Genomic DNA, 19,793 nt, shown 5'->3' with positions numbered 1-19,793 from the left:
ATGCAAACAAACCAACTTGCATAATTTATAATGTTAGTGTGATAAAGTTACAACAAAATATAAACTAGTCTACAAGTCTTGTAGTGTTACGCTTCAAAAGAGCTAATATTTCAAAATCTAGAGAAGGGCACACTTTGGAAATTATTGCATTTAAACCGAGCAGTATGGCAGAAAAGAGGACTAGTATTCTATAAATTCACTTTCGCGAAATATTGAAAAAATATTTGCAAAATGTTTGGGTGGATTAAGTTACTACTTTAAATTAAGAAATTGTGTGTATGTGATTGCCGCAATGGTCGAGTGGTCACATGCGCGACTGCCGAGTCCTGGATTCGAATCCAAGATAAGGCAAAGTTTCATTGCTTTTTTTTCGTTTCTCAATTTCATATGGTACGAATGGTATGGCAATAGGTTCACTTCCTACGTGTGACGTTATGTTTAAAGATTTGTAAGATACGCTTTAAAGATTATTGAGAAAAACAGGGTAAAATTCAAGTTAGATTTAGTAATAACTTGACCTTATCAGGCGATGAATACCAAGTTCACAGAAATCTTTCCAGAAACTAGAAAAAAGCTGAGGCATCCAGAATGTTCGCGGTGGCGTTAGTGTGCATCGCGTGCGCAGCGTACTGGGCGTGGCTGCGCAAGCGCAAGGCGACCGAGCCGCCCTTCTTCCCGGGAGGATGGCCCATCGTGGGACATGCACCACAGCTCCTGGGAGACAGTTGTAGTAAGTACACTACGTTAACAGATTCACAACTTTAAAGTTTTGTGATTAAGTTCAAAATTCAGTGAAGATACCACAGATGGAGGATTAGGGGTAGTAACTTTCTATTAAGGGGTTTGTGTCTTTTATCTTTACTTTGGAGTTTGGCAGTATATCAAGTTAAGTGATTTCATAATACAAGCTACTTCCGAAAAAAAAACATGGTACATCGGTTACAATAAACACTACCGAAATTAACTTTGACTTAAAGTACTAATTTGGAGCCAACAGTTGAATTGTTTTATATGATTTCGCAGAACTATGGGACGGTATCAACGACCTAGCGCGTCAGAGCTACGACATTGGCGGGGTGGTGTCGGCCAGCATTGGACCGCGCACTGTCTACAGTAAGTATGATTATAATAGGGATATTACCAGAGGTTTCTAATTCCATTTCCTACAACAATATGTATTACTTATTGGCTGCTGACTTCTTCTCAAAAAATAACTACATAATCTAGCCCTGTTCTTTTCATCCCCTGTTCGATGCCTGACACGGAGCTACGTGGGATTCCGGCTCAAAGAGAAGTAGTAGGAACGGGGTAGTTTTTAGTCAGTAAGAGTCTGACACACCATCTTACTTCACCCAAATTGGGAGAAGTCGTTGAATGAATATTCCCCCTCAAAAAAGGGTACAGTGATAGATGATGTAGGAGGCAGAATAAAGTATACAGCAACTAGCAAACCCGCCGAACTCCTTTCCCCATCAATGACTTTCCCTGTTTTCCTTCTTTGCTCTTGATATTTTACCAAAATTTTCTTTCGTGGAAATCGGTTCGTGCGTAGGTACTGGAGTTATAGCGTCAGAAAGGAAAACCCGACTTATTTTTGTATCATAGAATATACGCCACACACAGTGAACTAAGCGACTGAGTACAAAGTGCAAAATGTAAAATACGAAACATTTTTTTTTAATAAATGTAAGGATAAATATAGATATTTTTTTTATATATTTTCCAGTTGTAACGGACCCAGACGACAGTTTCACTATAGCGAACACGTGCCTGGAGAAGGACGGGTTCTACGACTTCGCCAAACCGTGGCTAGGCGAGGGTCTAGTCACTGGGAAATGTGAGCTTTTTCCTTAAGTATAAACCGGCAATTAATGCTATTCTAATTAATGAATTGGATTTTCAACCTTATTGCCAAAAGATATGGTCGGAAATCAATTAGTATAAACTACTAATTTAAGCTACTTTAATTAATGGATTGGATTTTCAACCTTATTGCCAAAAGATATGGTTGAAAATCAAGTTAGGATAGATAGAATACTAAAAATAGAGACACTAGCACGTGTCTCTATTTTTAGTATTTTTCTATCATGAGGTCACTTCCTATTATATCTGCTTCTGAAGCAAAAAAAAACATAATGTATGTCTTAATAAATTACGTTTCCACTGATTTTTATGGGTTCTTTTCAGATTCAATATGGAAGAATCATCGCAAATTCTTGAACCCGGCGTTCAGCCAGATATTGCTGGACACATTCATGGGAGTCTTCAACAGCCAGTCCAGGAAGCTGGTGAAGGAACTGGAGAAGGAGGCTGGCAAGGGTCTCTTTGACCACTGGACCTATACGCGACATAATGCCTTGGAGACCATTTGCTGTAAGGCTGCTATACGATTATGATTTCTAGTTATTGATACACTAGTTCCAAATTGGGATAATGAGTATACTTAACTTGTATTCTATAGAGAGAGCATATGAATTGGTTCTTCTAAGTGTGACTTTGGTATAAATGAGAATCTGGTTCGAATCTAGGGTGGGCAAAAATTTTGGGAAAATAAAAATTACAGATATTTAATGGGACTTAAAACTTAATGGGCGATATTTATAGTATCAAACTGCAATTATATAACATTAAACTCATCAAATTAATAATTACTCACTTCTGGTCTTTCTCCAATGTTTTAGTGACAGCACTAGGAGTGGACTTCACAGACTCCAACCTGAACAGCCAGTACGTGGAGGCGACGGAGGTGATCCTGAACACCATGGTGGAGCGGTTCATGAAGTTCTGGTGGCACAGCCCCTACACCTTCGCCTGGAGCAACGTGAAGAAGAAGCAGGACGCCTGCCTGAAGATATTGCACAACATGTCCAATGTGGTACGGAATATGATAACAACATGTGTAAAGCAAAGAATGAAAACCCATTTATTCCACACGCTAAATAAACAAGTACCTACAGGTTTTTTTATGGAACAAAACAACAAACGGTAAACGATTAGACGTATCACCTGATGGTAAGCAATTGCTGCCGTCCATGGACACTTGAAACACCAGAGGCGTTACAAGTGCGTTGCTGGCCTTTTGGGGGTTGGGAATTTAAGGGTTGTTGGGGAATGGAAAGATTGGGAAGAGGGGGATTAGGCCTCTGGTAACCTCACTCACGCAACGAAACACAACGCAAGCCTTGTTTCACATCGGTTTCTATGAAAGGTATATTCTTAGAAGATTTTAATTGCTAACTAATACTAATAATTCTTTACACAACTTGTTTCAGGTCCTGCAAAAAAGAAAATCTGAGTTCAATGGAAACGTTTGTGCTGAGAGAAGTATAATACCAGGTAAGCTATCTTCGATCATTCGTTATCATCAAACCAGCTACAAGACGTCTGCTCATAGACCACAATTAATTACTTCATGAGCATGACTACCTTGTACGAATTTCTACTAGTCGTAATCTCAGCTCTGAGGAGCGTGGTCAGCATCAGGATTACATCTGAAGCGGATGATCTGCACTTTTGACTTTCATAGAAGCAGCGGTTTCTTGTTGCCTTCTGCCCTAGTATTTTAGAGTTATTTAGACTATAAGACTGCTGTTGCCTCTTCAGTCATTTGATTGATCTAGACAATGGTTAAACCATCATTGTTGGTCTATCATCATCATCTAGCAGGGTGACCAGCTATTGAGGCGCGTGCAGGTGAGGTTGACAATTGGGTGGGGTCAAATCTTATTACCGTTCTCCTCTTCCCTCCCTATTAACAAACAGTTATTTTAATTCAATAATCTGTTTATGTCTTCGTTCCAGGAACCAAGTTCAAAGCCTTCATGGACCTCCTGTTAGAGCTGTCAGTCGAGAAGGGAGTATTCAACGACAGAGAGATCCGAGAGCACGTAGACACAATGATCGTAGGCGGCCATGACACCTCCGCCAACGTGCTCATGTTCACCATGATACTGCTTGGGTCACACCCTGAGGTTCAGGAAAAGGCTTATGCTGAGTAAGTACTTTTCCAATGTAGTTCACACATTGAAAACAAAAATTGCAATATCTTAATGCCAATGTGCAGACATATTTTTTTATTTCTTTAAAACTAACTCAACAGTGGGTGTTTATGTAAACACAGGATTTTGTCAATTGATCTTCAACCTTATGTACTTACACTTTTGATAGTGTTAAGCTTTATGTGGTTTTTGGACCTGGACTGAATAATAATGATGATGATAGGTATACATTTTTGGTAAGATCAATTCTATTCAAAGTCAACAATCCAAAGTTGTTCATTGGTTGAAAATACATTTCTCTAAATATTTTTCCACTTATATTAACTTCAGAGTACAAGAAGTTCTCGGAGGCGACAGAGACGTGGAGAAGACAGATCTGTCCCAGCTGGTGTACCTGGAGGCTGTGCTGAAGGAGAGCATGAGAGTGTTCACCATCGTACCGGTGCTCGCCAGGAAACTCGACAGGGACGTTAAGCTGAGTGAGTTAAATCTAAACGAAAGAAAAAGGTTCAAAGTAAAAAAAGGTTTATTGAAGAGTTAGGCACTTAATATTTTGACTCCCTCGTTGGTCGAGTGGTCGCAAGTGCGACAGGAGGTCTCCGGTTCGCTTTCCGGGTATTACCGAGCTTTTCTTAGACAATTATTAATAGTAGCACGTAGTCTGGAGTTGTGTCCAGTATATGGCGATAGGCTTATCCCCTATTACATGGGACTTATAATACAAATGCTGAAAAGTGAGTGTACATGTATAGCGGCGTGAAGTACCGTAATGTGCACCCCTGCCTGCCCCTTTGGGGATAAAAGGGGTGACGTTGCATTGCATATATTTGCACTCAATATTCAATTCTTCATTTCCCTCAGAAAACTACACTCTCTCTGCCGGGCGCACGTGCTTCCTATTCGTGTTTGGACTGCACAAGCACCCAATCTGGGGCCCAGACGTGAACGAGTTTATACCAGAACGCTGGCTGGAGCCAGGGAGACTGCCTGACAACCCTAATGCGTTCGCTGCCTTCAGCGTTGGGAGACGACAGTGTATCGGTGAGAGACCTTATCTACTTGATATTGTTTGGTAATTTAATCAACAAGAATGAGGCAATTAAAGCTGTGACCCATAAGCAATGGGCTTTTTTATAAGCCGGTAAAAGCAGATCATCCAATGACTTCTACCGCCTAGGGCGAGGTGAGAGGGAGTGTCCGACTTTTGTTGACTAAAAACCACCCTGTTCCTACTCCGGATTTTCGAGCCCGAGCTCCGGAGATGTGTAGGTCAGGTCAAAAGAGTTTCCGAGTCTCAAAACAATGAATTAATTTAACCTACATGGCTTTTCTTAAATATCCTAATTTAGAATGTTTTTTCAGGTAAGGCGTATGCCCTGATGTCAATGAAGACGACCCTCGCTCACCTGATCCGCCGCTATAAGATCAAGGCAGACCACACGAAGGTGAGGCTCAAACTGGACGTCATGTTGAAGCCGGACTCTGGTCACTGTGTCAGCATCGAGAGGAGAACGTAGACTTGAAACCATCGCGCATCGTGATCACGAGACACTTGTCTGATGAACTTAGAACAAATTATTTACTGTTCGATAATCGATAGAAAATTTATAATCGAAATGCTTTGAAGCGTCTTATGTAAATGAACGTGGAAGATAGTACATAATGTCATTATGGTCATCATCATCAAGCCAGCCACAGTCACGCCCATTATCGTCCTGGATATAAAACTCAAGATAGTTACGATATCTGTAGTATCCTCCTGTACCCTTGTACGAGTTTTCTTTATGTTGAATGAAAACGAAACGAGACTACGTTCGGCGTTTTGATAGGTCGGCGCGATTAAACTAACCAGTCAGAGCGCTCTCGTTAAACGTAAAACAAACTCGAATTAAGCCCTCTGTAGCGCGTATATCGTTAACTACGCTAACGTTGTGATGAGTTTTACAAACAGGAAAATTAATGTTTTTCGAATTGTTGAGCCATCCGATTACCTAAGAATAATATTTCGATGCAATAAGTGAACCTTGATGTTGGAAAATCAAATTTATTATTATTTTGGTCAAACATAATTACCTGATTTTAGTGTAATGTTTAGTAAAAATGTACCTAATATTATTAAGATATGTTCAATATGTTAATGTATTAAATAGTTAAAGTTTTGCCATTATATTTTTATATAAGATGGATAATAAAAATAAAGGTTTATTGTACTTATTTTGACTACACTTAAAGGAATGTGTTTGTGTAATAATATATTATGTAAATGTTGATTTTGTCGTAGGCTACGTGTGTCCACAAAAGTATATATATCGTCACGTCATTTATCTCAGAAGGGGTAGAAAGAAGTGCACAGTATGACACGTAATGCGACTGTACTATCTACACCTACTACTTTACAATTAATGTTGACAGTCCCATATAATATGGGGTAAGCATATTGCATACTCCGTGCAACTATTGAGAAATTTTCGAAAAAACTGAAAAAAGGCCCGCCAAAACTTTGCCCACCCGAGAAATGAACCCGAGACCCCTTGCCAGGACAGTCGCACTTGCAACCACTAGGCCAAGGAGGCAGTCCACAAAAGTAAGAGTGTTAAAATAAATATATCAAGAAATAATAATATAAAGATTACTTTATATAACTTACTTTTATTGCAAAAATATTTAAAATAATAATGATTAAACTCGTGTGTAGAAGAGAAACTCAGTATTATTTAAATATTTGATAGTCAACTTATTTATCGAATTGAAATCGACCTTTGATATTTTAACTAAAAACAAAATAATTTTTTGCTTAGACTATTCTGCGTGATTATCTCGCATTTGGCTGAACTGATTTTGATGCGGTATTTAGCATAGTATTTTTCAGACTTAAGATAATGTTTTAGGTAACACTTTCGCTTGTCGCACTTTGACATTTGAAGGTGTTTTTATTTGTTTTAAACGCGCGCTTATTTAAGCTTACGCATGCGGAGTGAGGAGTGAGACACACGGTACACGGTAAAAGTAAAGAACAGTATCATCAGGAAACATTTGGAGATCCACATTGCATTAAAATAAGTTAAAAAGAATGTGGGTCCTAATATACTGCCATGTGGAACCCCAAACGCCCAGGTTAGCTATTCACTAAGAAAATCCCCCACTCTCACCTTCTGTGTCCTATCGGACAAGTAGTTTCTAAACCAGTTCAGAACTGTAGCCCTAACACCTAGGTTTTCTAGTCGAGTCAGTTATATTAAATGGAAGACCGTATCAAATGCTTTCTGCAGGTCCAGTAACGACGCCAATGCAACGCTCACCCTTGAACGAGAAGGTCGACGCTGCTGTTGCCTACTTCAGAACTGCATCTTCAGTAGCCTTGCTAGCCCTGAATCCAAGTTGGTTAGAGTTTATCAGCTTATTTTTTTCTAAATACAATTTTTTTCAAGGATTTTTGAGAGAGTAGTTAATAGTGATATAGGTCTATAGTTTGTTGGGTTAATCTCATCACCAGACTTGGAAACGGGACATACTACATTTCTACACTCAAATTGCAGAGATTAGTGATACGTATAGTGTATACCATAAAAATAATTTTAATGAACTGCTCATTTTCCAAGACCTTGAAGCAGGAACCTATCATTCTATTAATAGTGTATCAATGTATCTTTTAAAATAACCTTAACTATGAGTGACCTTCGAGGGCCTCAATAATTAAGTGTATATAAAACTTGATTAATGTTCTTAAAATTTTAATTCCATTACGACATAGGCCTAGCTATTTTATAAAAAGCAATGGATCAGAGATACTGGTTTGATTCTCAAATTACATCAACTGGTGATTGTGTTGTTAATAAATAAAACTCTGTACTTAATTTCGTATCGACAATGATAGTGACTGTATTAATTTCGTTAGTATGTATATGTTTGGCGTATGTGCTCCTGTGTCGCTGGTACTTCCCAGTGAATGAGCAAGTAGTGACATTTCCAGGGAAATGGCCGCTCATTGGACATGCTCACAAATTCATTTCTTCCGTAGGTAAGTACTTCTCACTTGTCTTGTCATGCTTCTATTGTAGGTAGGGCAGCTACATTAATGTCTTCAATCTCAATTCCACCACTCATAACTTCAAACAACGATGTATTCAGCTAATTCAATTCAATATATTTTTATTTATTTATTAATAAAGGTTTACCAACAGCTTCTGTATAAAAAATATTAAGTGAAGTAAATACATATCTGTTTTGGACTTATACAGTCGCCAGTATATTGTCGAAAAACTTATACCACAGTCGTAGTTGTCCCACACGGATATTTGAAATGGTTTTCTAAATAATAGTCCGAGAACAATATACATGCAACTTAAGACATTTAATTTCTTGCAGAAACTTTTCGAAATATGATAGCGTTTGGGGAGTATTCGGTGAAGATTGGAGACATCATAAAGTTCTACATCGGACCGCAGCCTGGATACGGTTCGTTATAATTATAAGTATTTTAAAACGTAACAACGTCTAACTTTTGATTATCTAATGACTCATCGCTTAGGGTTCACCCATCGAGTGACTTTATAGAAGATCTTGGCACGTTGGTGGTGCTGGGTTCATCAACACTATCAACAACCTATTAGTGTCCACTGCTGGACTGCTACCTAATATTTAAAGAAGGTACTGGCAGGCGGGATGGTGGGCCCCGCACTTAGGCCCCGGCTCCTCTTCTCAGTTGCGTTATGGCGTCGAAGCGTTGTCATTTTTTTTTTATGACAAGGCCCCAATTGTCCATTCCGTCTTCGTGACGGAACGCAGCGTAACGGGCAAGTGGAACCGCGGCCTTAGTCTTACGATGCCCGTGGTGGAACAAATGTATTTTACTCTGCCGTTTTGTCATCGCCTAGGGAGATGTGCCGTAATAAGTTGATTTAAAAGATCCCGATCCCATGTTTTATTGTCTGTCTGTATTTAAAGTAATGGAAGACGGCGGTGGTGGTACGATATGAATGTACCACTGCGCTTAATATGACTAAATATGTTTCAGTTGTGACAGATCCTGAAGACGTCGCTACAGTCCTCAACAAATGTTTGGACAAACTGTTTGTGTACAAATTTGTAAAACCAATGGTAGGCGACAGATTGATTATTGCTGAAGGTAATTTCTTTAGAATAACTATACTAACGGGTGATTTTATAAGTGGTTTAGATTTGATTTTCTTTGAAAAATTTGATCATCAATAGACTTGTAATCCAAATGCTGGCCGCGGCTCTGGTTTAGATGGCATTCGCCCAGCTATGAAATCATTTTGTTTAACACTATTCCATCTAAACATCCTAACTGCGGTGCTGATAACTTATAATAAGTTGATTAAATTGCTCATTAACCTAACATAATATTTTCATAAATTCTCCAGTGCCCGTATGGAAGCGAAGTCGAAAAGTACTAGACCTTTGCTTCAAGCAGCACATATTGGACGACTACCTCCAACTGTTCAATGAACGAGCTGAGCGATTCGTGGAGACGATTGCCGAAGATGTCGGTCAAGGTGAAGTGGACCTTATCCAGAAAATCACAAGGAGTGTTTTAGAAACGTCATGCCGTGAGTATTTTATCGCATGGAATTAACACTTTTCCAACCAAAGATAAAAACGCTAAGGAGTTAAAGTGGATAAAACTCAAAGTGAATCGGAATTTCTTGAGGACAGTTTCGTTTTCAATATGTATAGCATTCAATAATAGTGATTTTTATTCCAGTGACAACTTTGGGAGTGAATCTTGATGGAAAAGATGAACTGAACGATAACTACGCCAAGGCACTCAATGAGTGCTTCCATATTCTCTCTGACAGGATCTACAAACCTTGGTTCATGATCGATGCAATCTTCAACTTGTCCAACGACAAAAGGAGGTTAGACAAGTCTCTCGAAGTCGTGGCAAGTTATACGAAGGAAGTGAGTTTAACAATACAAAACTAACTATCTTGTAATAAAGTGTAAATCTTGGCATTCTCTGCTTGTTGAAACTTTGAGTGATGCAGAAACAAATCGGCAGTAAGACAGCAAGCAAGTACGGTTCAACAATAGATTTGATTGCTCTCTTTGAACACCGATATCGATAGAATATGTGTTTACGTAATGTATAATGAACAGCATGATTAATGATGAAATTACAATTACAGATAGTGCAGCTTAGAAAGAAGGAATATTTACAGCCAGTGCAAGAGAAAGAGGGCTTTAGTTACAAAGGTATGAACTTATCGTTGTACTGTAATGCAACCATCGGTGTTGTTATACCGATTCAAATTAAAGTTAGAAAAGATATCACATATTTTGGCTTTTTTATGGGAGGAAAATAAACCAATGACTTCTCCCGCCTTGGGTTAGGCGAGAGTGTCAGTCTCTTACTGACTAACAATCACCACGTTCCTATTCCTGCTTTTTGAGCCGAAGCCCTGGTAACCCGCTAATTAGGTCGAGCAACAGCCCTACTGGGCCCCATCTGACATATTTTGGCTTAAGAGATACATTCAAATCTGGTTAAGTCTGGTAAGAAAACATTTTAATCTAGTAATTATTTGTTTCCAGGTGGTAAACATCTGAGTGTCCTAGATGTAATTTTAGGAAACTCTGTGTCGGAGACCGACGCACTGTTCACTGATCTCGAGCTCAGGAACATTATGGACACGGTGCTGGTGGGAGCCTTCGACACCACTATCCACCAGATGCTCTACGTCCTGGTCTGCATCGGCAGCAGCTCGGACGTCCAGGACAAGATTATCCAGGAGTAAGTGTATTTAAATTGATTTTCTAACTTCTTCTACTGATCCATGTTATTGTCGAATGTCTCCTTGGTTGGCTTACATGAATTTTAATATTTTAGGATGAACAAGGTTTTGGGTAAAGACGGACAGCTTGAAAAAGAGAATTTATCCCAAATGGTATATTTGGATGCAGTTGTTAAAGAAGTTACCAGATTGTATCCTATCGTGCCCGTGATAGGTCGAGATGTAAAAGCACCCACAAAGTTACGTGAGTATGATTTTGTAAATTATATTTTTTAAGAGATAACACGATAATATGTTAACTTCATTTTGAAACGCCATGTATATATACGGTACACCTACTAATAAAATCTATTTTTGCCAAGACAGCCAACTGTTTCATGATTAAAATATTATTTTGTTTTTAGTCAATTATAAAATTCCTCAGGTAATGTGACGATACCTGCGGGCGGTTCTATCGTAGTACATGTATGGAGTACAAATAGAAACACAAGATATTGGGGACCTGATGCTGAGGAGTTTAGGCCAGAAAGATGGTTGGACTCCACAACTGTGCCGAGCCATCAAGCTGCCTATGCTACGTTTGGGCCTGGGAAAAGGGGATGTGTTGGTATGTAACTTACCTTACTTGTTTAATCAAATACCTCGGTACACGTTGTCACATCTCTAATTTGAATAATTTGGATCTTTTATATGTGGTCATTGAACTGGAGACGTAATATTTTATTTGTCAATACTTATTGGAAGATTACCAAATGACTGGCTGTCGAACATTCTTTATCCGTTAGTGGGTACAAGTCCACGGCCAAGTCACACAACATTGACTACATTAATAAAAAAATCGCAGTTAGGAATTAGGAACCTTAGACTTGTCACGACTAAATTTTATTACTTTTTTAAGATAAATAAGCTCCACCGTTACTGGGCTAGAATGTTTTTGGTAGGGTTTTACTTCTTTTTGTAAAAACATGGGATTAAGCTTGATCCAGCTGAGGGCGCTTCATCAGATACTTCAGACCTCAAAACGAACGGATCTGGCACAGGGTGATCAAATCGGAGCTCTAGGGCCTGTGGCTACTGCGTTCAAACTCCGAATTTGACATTGGCATTTTAGAGATATTTTTAGAGTTTTTCTTTGAATTATTATAAAAAAAAACACCATAACCGACATTCCCCAGAAATCTTTAGATACCTTCCGAAGATATTACTTGAATGATAGTTCCTAAAACAAAATATGTTTCGTTCACAGGTAAAACCTACGCGTTAATGTATTTGAAGGCAACAGTTGTAGCAGTACTGCGCAAGTACAGGCTCACTGCTGACCACACGAACATGAAATTGGAATGCAAAGTAATGCTCAAACCTGCGTCAGGACATTTGGTTAGAATTGAAAAAAGAAATGAAGATGTGCTCATAAACTGATTCTGTTATTTAATGGACGTTTTATTTCGTGTTGTCTACACACACACACACACACACACACACACACACACACACCTGTTATTGATGTAGCGTCAGCGGGAGTTGACGAGTAAAACTCGAAATATAAAGCAAATAAGATAATTGTGTATTATTAAAACAAAATAAACTATAATAAAATGCTGTGTCACCGCCGTGGTAAGAAAGCGAAGTGCGCAGCTTTGTGCGCAGCAATGCCGGCAAGACGTCTTCGTAAAAATGGGTTCAGCGCAGCCTGGTGCGCAGCCACGCCGGCAAGCCGTCGTGATACAAATGGGAAGTGTGCAGTGACGCAGGCGAGTCCAGCGCCTCCAGCCGGTGACAGCGATGTCTTGTTTAGACATACCTATATTTACATGACAATGGCTATACCAAATATTATCACATCATCGAATAAACCCATTTTGTGCAATCATTATCATTATGTCATATTTAATATACATATGTAATATAAACATATGTAATGACAATAGAACATGTTGGTGCTATTAGTCACAGTATTTTATTCGTCAAATCACATCCCGCTTGATGTGTTTATATTTGACAGTAGCTACTGGTACTGCGGAGGCCCAGACTGCCGACATATTGCAGAAGCAACCAACAGGTAGCGCCTGGCATCTTATATAGTATATAGTACAAAGTTTTCCCAAAGTATACCTGTTGAACAGAAGCAACGGAAATTTTCCGCCAACAAAGAACATAAATATATTTGAAGACATTTGAAGGTTTAATTCAAATCCATTATACAGGTTAGCGAGACTTGTAATTCGACGTATTCCTCGGGAGGTGATAAAACAACAGCAACAGCAACAGCTATTTGAAATATTGACGTGTAAAAGTGTTATTTTATAACCTACGACAGAAATAAATATCATTTCATTTCATTTTATCATGTCATGTCATTTCATCATTTCATTTAATTTTATTATTTAATTTCATTTTATCATTTTATTTCATTTCATTTCTTTTCAACATAGTTCCTATAAAATTTGCCCTGAAGTCCCTGCTGCTGCTGCTGCTAGCGGCTCTGCCCGCGTTCCCGTGTCATAGAAACTCTCCTGTGTGGTCTTCCCGACCATAACCTACCCCTGTTATAAATTTCATCCCGTTCCCTTCAGCCGTTTTGAGGTAATTGAGTGATTAAAATTTTGTGAGTTTGTATACAAACTACTATTTATTTTTATGACGTTCATATATCCGCAACATTTACATTAAAAATTACGAATACGAATGCGAATGTAAAAAAAGTACTTATTATGTCAGGATTGTCAGGTCGCCAGAAACCTGATTTGCAATCTAGTATTAGAACTAAAACATTTACCTACATCATGTTCACCGTTTATAAATACAATGGATTGCAGATAATTAATTCAGTCCCAAATTACATGCGCTTGTGAATATTTGTAGAAATAAAAACTTTGTGCATTTTAAGTAAGATACAAAATTAATTGACAATGATAGTGAGTATATTGATCACATCAATATGTGTGTGGCTGGCGTATGTGCTCCTGTGTCGCCGGTACTTCCCAGTGAATGAGCAAGTGGCGACGTGTCCAGGGAAATGGCCGCTCATTGGACATGCTCTTCAACTGATGAATACTAAAGGTAAGTTCAGAGATTAGGGTACACCTAAGTTATAGTAAGTCTGAAAGTGTATAGTAAGTGTTTTGTTTTAATTGCGCGATCGGTGCAGTGGCTGGGCCACCGGCTTCTTGTAAAGTGTCTTGTAAAGATTCTCGCATGATTTTTTTTAAATTTGTGATCCACAAATAAAGTTATTGTTCCGGGTCTTAGTGTTAAGTGTATGTTTGTTAACGCCCCCACAGTACAAGAGACAATTCACGAGTGGGGCAACATTTTTAAAACTATGAAGTATCATTTTTTTTTTTTACAGAAGCAACTCGCAATTTAATGGCGTTTGGGGAGTATTCGGCGAAGATTGGAGATGTCGTAACTTTTTATATAGGACCCATACCTGTCTACGGTTGGTTATATTTTTATATTGAAACTTTCGTGAGACACACTAAATTAATTATTATGTTTTTCGTAATTAGGTATATGACGAGGAACTCGGTTAGTTTCAAGCCATGCTAGTGGCACTACATGAAAGTCGTTCCGCGACACACGACGCGGCGACTGTGGTAATATTGGTGTTAGTATACCGTAACATCGGGTTTCTTTGACCCTAGAGGGTAACTTTGACCCAAACTTTTAGACCAATGAAAAACTAATATACGTTTTGTTCTGGATTACTATTGGTTGTAGAATTTGGGTCAAAGTTACCTCCTAGGGTGAAAGAAACCCGGTGTTACCGGTACTGTGTTATATAGTGAAATGTTCGTGTGTTTCAGTTGTGACGGACCCGGAAGATGTCGCCACAGTCGCCAACAAATGCTTGGACAAGTTGTTCGTGTACAGGTTCATAGAACCAATGGTGGGCAAGGAGATGGTGGCTGCTGATGGTAATTCTTTATCTTTAATCAATTATTAGCTTTCCCCCCGTTAGCAGTACTCATATTTTAGCGAAATATAACGATAGAAATTTTATCCAAGTAACTATCAAAATCAAAAGACAATAAATGTTATTGCTGATATAGAACTATTATCAACACACACACAAAGTCACACCTTTTATCCCCGAAGGGGTAGGCAGAGGTGCACATGCACATTACGGCACGTATTGCCGCTATACGATGTGCACCCACTTTTCACCATGTGTTATAAGTCCCATGTAATAGGGGGTAAGCCTATTGCCATATACCAGGCACAATTCCAGACTCCGTGCTACTACTGACAAATTTTAAAAAAACCGAAAAAAAACCCAGCAGTACTTTGTTCGACCCGGGAATAGAACCCGAGACGCCTTGTTCGGCTGTCGCACTTGCGACCACTCGACCAACGAGGCATAGTAACATGATAGAGACATAGTAACATGAATAATACCGTATAAATAAGATAATCGATGTTGCAAAAATATTTTAGTACCAACGTGGAAACGAAATAGAAAAGTGTTAGACCTTTGCTTCAAGCAGCACATATTGGACGACTACCTCCAACTATTCAATGAACGCGCTGAGCGATTCGTGGAGACGATTGCCGAAGATGTCGGTCAAGGTGAAGTGGATCTAAAGAAGAAAATTTCAAGGAGTGTCTTGGAAACTACTTGCCGTATGTATTGTCATGTACGCGGGCTGTTACATCCCATTTACTACATTGCTGAGTTACAATACGTGATTATGTGATTGTTTGACGGTAGTTATATAAATCCTATATCAGCAATACTGCATACTGCATTAGAAAACTGACTATACTGATACTTTTCTCAAATCAAGTGCAATTTGTCAGAGCTCAGGGTGCTGATATAATAGTGATCTTTGGATCCGCCCCAACCCCGGGTCGATATAGCCTAGGGTATCGCGAAACTGTGAGTCTAGTCCGGGGGAAATACTTAACTTACTTAAGACTGTAGCTCGTATAATTAAAGTAAATAAACTACTGAGTAATCCAAAGGTAAAATTAGGTTTTCTTATAACTGCCGAGTCGCTCAGCATAACAGTGCGTCTTCAGTATGTGCGCCAGGGCGAAACTCCGCTCGAAACCGTGCAGTATAAAAAATAACTTTATTAACATTATTTTAGGAACCACTTTAGGGATTAATCGCGACGGAATGAACGACATTAACGATAACTACGCCAAGGCTATAAACGACTGCCTGGATACTCTTTCTGATAGGATCTACAAGCCCTGGCTCATTGTGGATGCTGTCTTCAACTTGTCCAGCGACAAAAAGAAGTTGGATAAGGCACTGGAAACCATATTTGAGTTTTCCGAAAAAGTGAGTACGATTATTAAAGAAAGTGTTGTGTGCACAGAGGTAAACATTATGTAGATTTAATGATTCTTCTCCTAATTTAAGACAAAATGACTAAGTTTTCTCTGTTAGCCAAATTTTGGGGTTACGATTTATTACCTTTTATTGCAGTGGGTAAAGTATACTAGTATTAGTCATGACGAATATTTTGATGGAAATGTTTTTACAATTCTGTTATATTTAGTAAATATTAATTATATCGATATTGCAGACAGTGCTGCTACGAAAGGCGGAACGCATTCAATGTTTGCAAAAGAATGAGGACTTAAACCACAAAGGTATAAACTTGATCGGTATTTGCACTTTTCGGCTACAAGTGAAGTCTTAAGAGAAAATGTTATCCTTATTCATAATTTCTTTTTCTTTAAGGTGGATTTAAAAGCGTTTTAGACGTAATTTTGGAAAATACAATAACTGAGACCAAGAGCGCATTCACTGACACTCAGTTACGGAATTTAATGGACAATATGCTCCTGGCTGCCTTCGACACCACTATCTACCAGATGAATCTCGTATTGGTCTGCATCGGCAGTAGCTCTGAAGTGCAGGATAAGATTCTTCAAGAGTAAGCATAACTTCATATTGCCTTTCAAAGTCAAAGTCAAAGTCAAAGTCAAAGCATTTATTTCAATTAATCCTAAATAAGGCACTTTTGAAACGTCAAATTGAATTGTCCGTCAGTCTGTCTGTCAGTGAAGCTAGGCGCTCGTTCCAAAGTGTAGCTTCGAATGGAGAAGAACGAGCAAGAAACTCCGTCGTTACTCTTTTAAAAACCGAAGTTTTTTACAATTTCTCTGATACACTATTTATCTATTGTATATATATGTAGGAACAATGTAACTACAATACGTCAAAACTAACGGGACAATAAAACCAATTTGTAAAGAAAATAAAATAGCGGGTTATTTCAAACATAGTGCCCACATATGTACACTTACAATTTTGAAATAATGCTTCTATACAAATAATAATAATATATAATTTAATCTTTCACATAAAAAAAATATCTGCTTGATGCCACAGGATCCCTAGACTGCATTGGAATAAATTAATACTTTAAGTTAACGTGTAACTAGTGATCGTATTTGAGCATTGTCTAGTGTGAGCGAGTGTCCAGTGGAGCCGGACCAACATGCTGCCACGCATTTTTATCCTCAATATAATCTGACAGTTTATAATATGCCTGTTTACACAGTTCACGCTTTATACAAGATTTAAATTTTTTCTCGTTCAGATTCAGTATGGTAGTTGGTAGTTTATTATAACATTTAACACAAAAACCCATGAAGGATTTCTGCACTTTGGACAATCGGAATTGCGGTATAGCCAACTTATTTTTACCTCTCGTATTAAAATTGTGTCTGTCGCTTCTTTTTTAAACAATTGTTGATTTTTTCTTACGTACATAATATTTTCGTAAATGAATTGAGAAGGCACTGTAAGAATATTTATAGTTTTAAAAAGTTCTCTCAAAGATTCACGACGGGGCAAGTTATATATTGCTCGAATAGCTCGCTTTTGCAAAATAAAAATTGATTCTACATCCGCGGCCCGACCCCACAGCAAAATGCCGTAAGACATTATGCTGTGGAAATAGCTAAAATAAACAAGCCTTGCCGTATTTACATCCGTTAGCTGTCTAATCTGTCTGACTGCATAAGCAGCGGAGCTTAGTCTCCCCGAAAGTGCTTTTATGTGGGGCCCCCATTGTAATCTGTCATCTAGTGTGATACCCAAAAATATAGTCTCCTTAACAAATTCCAACTATTGTCCGTTCAAAGCAACATAACATTCGTTATTTTGTACGTTTGGCAAGCAAAATTTAATACATTTGGTTTTCTTCTCATTACGCGCCAAGTTATTAATAGTAAACCAATTATAGACTTGAAGAATGGAGCTGTTTACGTCGTCAAAATTATTCATACGTCGACCTATCTTAAAAATCAATGATGTATCATCTGCAAACAGCACCATTTTTGGTTCATTTTCGAATATAAGTGGCAAATCGTTAATGTAGACTAAAAAAAGAAAAGGACCCAATATCGAACCCTTTACACTAATGTCGTCATTTAATGGTTACTTCAACTAGTCAAAATAAAGAAGTAAGTATTTACTAAGTAAATGTTTTAGGAACAAAATTTTAACTAAGAAATAGTTTAAGTAATCATTAAATGTTTTTGAGTGCGTCAGTATGTCTTTGTTTGGTTTGACGTTTTTCTTGGCTTTTTTTTTTACATACATTTAATTGTTTTCTTTCAGGATGAATTTAATCTTGGGTAAAGATGGAAGACTTAAAGGTGACAATCTATCTCAACTGGTATATTTAGATGCAGTTGTTAAAGAAGCTATCAGATTATATCCAGTCGGACCACTGGTAGGCCGTACCACGACGGCACATACAAAGTTGCGTTAGTAAAAACAGTTTTTCTAAAGCTATCTATTCAAATATAACCCTACCTATATCGCCTACAAACTGCTGCTTACAGCCGTCTACAGACTGCCTCGTTGACTGCTGGACATGGGGTCTCGGGTTCGATTCCCGGGTCAGTCAAAGTATTTCTGGGTTTTTTTCACGGAGTCTGTAATTGAGCCCAGTATGGCAATAGGTTATTATATGGGACTTATAACACAAATGGTAAAAAGTGTGTGTACATTGTACAGTAGCATTATATGCCATAATTTACACCTTTGCCTCCCCTTCGGGGATAAAAAGGCGTGACGTTGTGTTGTTGTCTCGCCTACAAAATATGAATCTTATGGCAGACCCTCTAATTTAGAAGAGGTCCATAGCATTGGACTGTGATGGGACGTTGACGGTGAAAACTATCCACACATTTTAATATAGAATTCTGGTATGTAACAATGAAATGAAATACTTTTAATTTCCCAGGCAATGTGACCATACCCGCTGGTAGTTCTGTAGTTGTGCATATATGGGGTACAAATAGGAACCCAAGACAATGGGGCCCAGATGCTGAAGAATTCAGGCCAGAGAGATGGTTAGATTCAACGATGCCAAAACATCAAGCTGCATTTGCTACTTTTGGACCAGGAAAAAGGGGATGCGTTGGTAATGATTACTTGTATAATTTGCTATACTTAGTTTCTGTAAAGGCTTTTGACAATGTTTCCATTTCTTCTACTTGAAATATAGGGTTAAAAAACATTTGAAATTATCCAGAAATATAACAATTTTCTTATAAACTGCAAGACATTTGTCCTTTTTATGTCAGGAGTTGTCCCTCAGGGTAACATTTTGTTGCCAATATTGTTCGTTCCAAGCGATTGGCTTATAGCTAAGAGATTGTGGACTTTAACGAAATATGTTTGTTTACAGGTAAAACCTACGCGTTGATGTATATTAAAGCAACCGTTGTATCGCTACTGCGCAAGTACAAAATTACAGCTGATCACAAGAAACTGAAACTGGAATGCAAAATCATGTTCAAACCTTTGTCAGGGCATTTGATTGAAATCGAAGAAAGGAATAAATAGTAGAAATGGATCAATAAAATGATGACACTGAAGACTTGGATTAAAGATCATATAATTATGGAGATGCGATTACTATTCATAACCTTGTTATTGTTGAAATCAGATTATTATGAAGACATTTTGTTTTTTGAGATATATTATATTAAAGTTTTTTGTGATAGACAGGTGCACTTTGTCATCATTCGTAATTGATTTTTTTTTGTATAATTTAATATTTGA

At 38.2% G+C, this 19,793-nt stretch overlaps 2 protein-coding genes across 2 annotated transcripts; both read left to right on the top strand.

Moving 5' to 3' along the window:
* Nucleotides 1–1,010: 1,010 nt before the first annotated feature.
* LOC118270695 (cytochrome P450 4V2-like) lies at nucleotides 1,011–12,185 on the top strand (the record flags this gene model as incomplete). The annotated part of the gene is made up of 19 exons (XM_050697913.1): nucleotides 1,011–1,113; nucleotides 1,727–1,837; nucleotides 2,188–2,373; nucleotides 2,682–2,875; nucleotides 3,273–3,336; nucleotides 3,802–3,994; nucleotides 4,329–4,477; nucleotides 4,860–5,039; nucleotides 5,361–5,511; nucleotides 7,838–8,016; nucleotides 8,364–8,453; nucleotides 9,013–9,123; nucleotides 9,383–9,568; nucleotides 9,724–9,920; nucleotides 10,148–10,214; nucleotides 10,554–10,752; nucleotides 10,849–10,997; nucleotides 11,178–11,360; nucleotides 12,000–12,185. Coding segments are annotated over 19 exons (2,865 nt in total), but the record flags the coding sequence as incomplete, so codon positions are not given.
* A 361-nt stretch (nucleotides 12,186–12,546) lies between these two features.
* LOC118270719 (cytochrome P450 4C1-like) lies at nucleotides 12,547–19,695 on the top strand. The gene is made up of 10 exons (XM_050697860.1): nucleotides 12,547–13,813; nucleotides 14,103–14,192; nucleotides 14,560–14,670; nucleotides 15,191–15,376; nucleotides 15,847–16,043; nucleotides 16,291–16,357; nucleotides 16,449–16,644; nucleotides 18,339–18,487; nucleotides 18,970–19,149; nucleotides 19,417–19,695. The coding sequence occupies exons 1-10, from the start codon at nucleotides 13,663–13,665 to the stop codon at nucleotides 19,572–19,574; spliced, it is 1,485 nt and encodes a 494-aa protein (XP_050553817.1). The 5' UTR covers nucleotides 12,547–13,662; the 3' UTR covers nucleotides 19,575–19,695.
* Nucleotides 19,696–19,793: the final 98 nt, after the last annotated feature.

Source organism: Spodoptera frugiperda, chromosome 13 (genome assembly GCF_023101765.2).
Source record: "Spodoptera frugiperda isolate SF20-4 chromosome 13, AGI-APGP_CSIRO_Sfru_2.0, whole genome shotgun sequence".
Taxonomy (NCBI): domain Eukaryota; kingdom Metazoa; phylum Arthropoda; class Insecta; order Lepidoptera; family Noctuidae; genus Spodoptera; species Spodoptera frugiperda.
Note: the sequence above shows the minus strand (reverse complement) of the source record. Positions and strands in the feature narration are given on the sequence as shown.

Excerpts from the sequence above, each read along its gene's own strand:
- LOC118270719 (XM_050697860.1), top strand. The coding sequence starts at position 13,663 with ATGATAGTGAGTATATTGATCACATCAATATGTGTGTGGCTGGCGTAT. Across the intron at positions 13,814-14,102 it reads TCAACTGATGAATACTAAAG|AAGCAACTCGCAATTTAATG; the intron begins GTAAGTTCAGAG and ends TTTTTTTTACAG. Across the intron at positions 18,488-18,969 it reads GACGGCACATACAAAGTTGC|GCAATGTGACCATACCCGCT; the intron begins GTTAGTAAAAAC and ends TTAATTTCCCAG.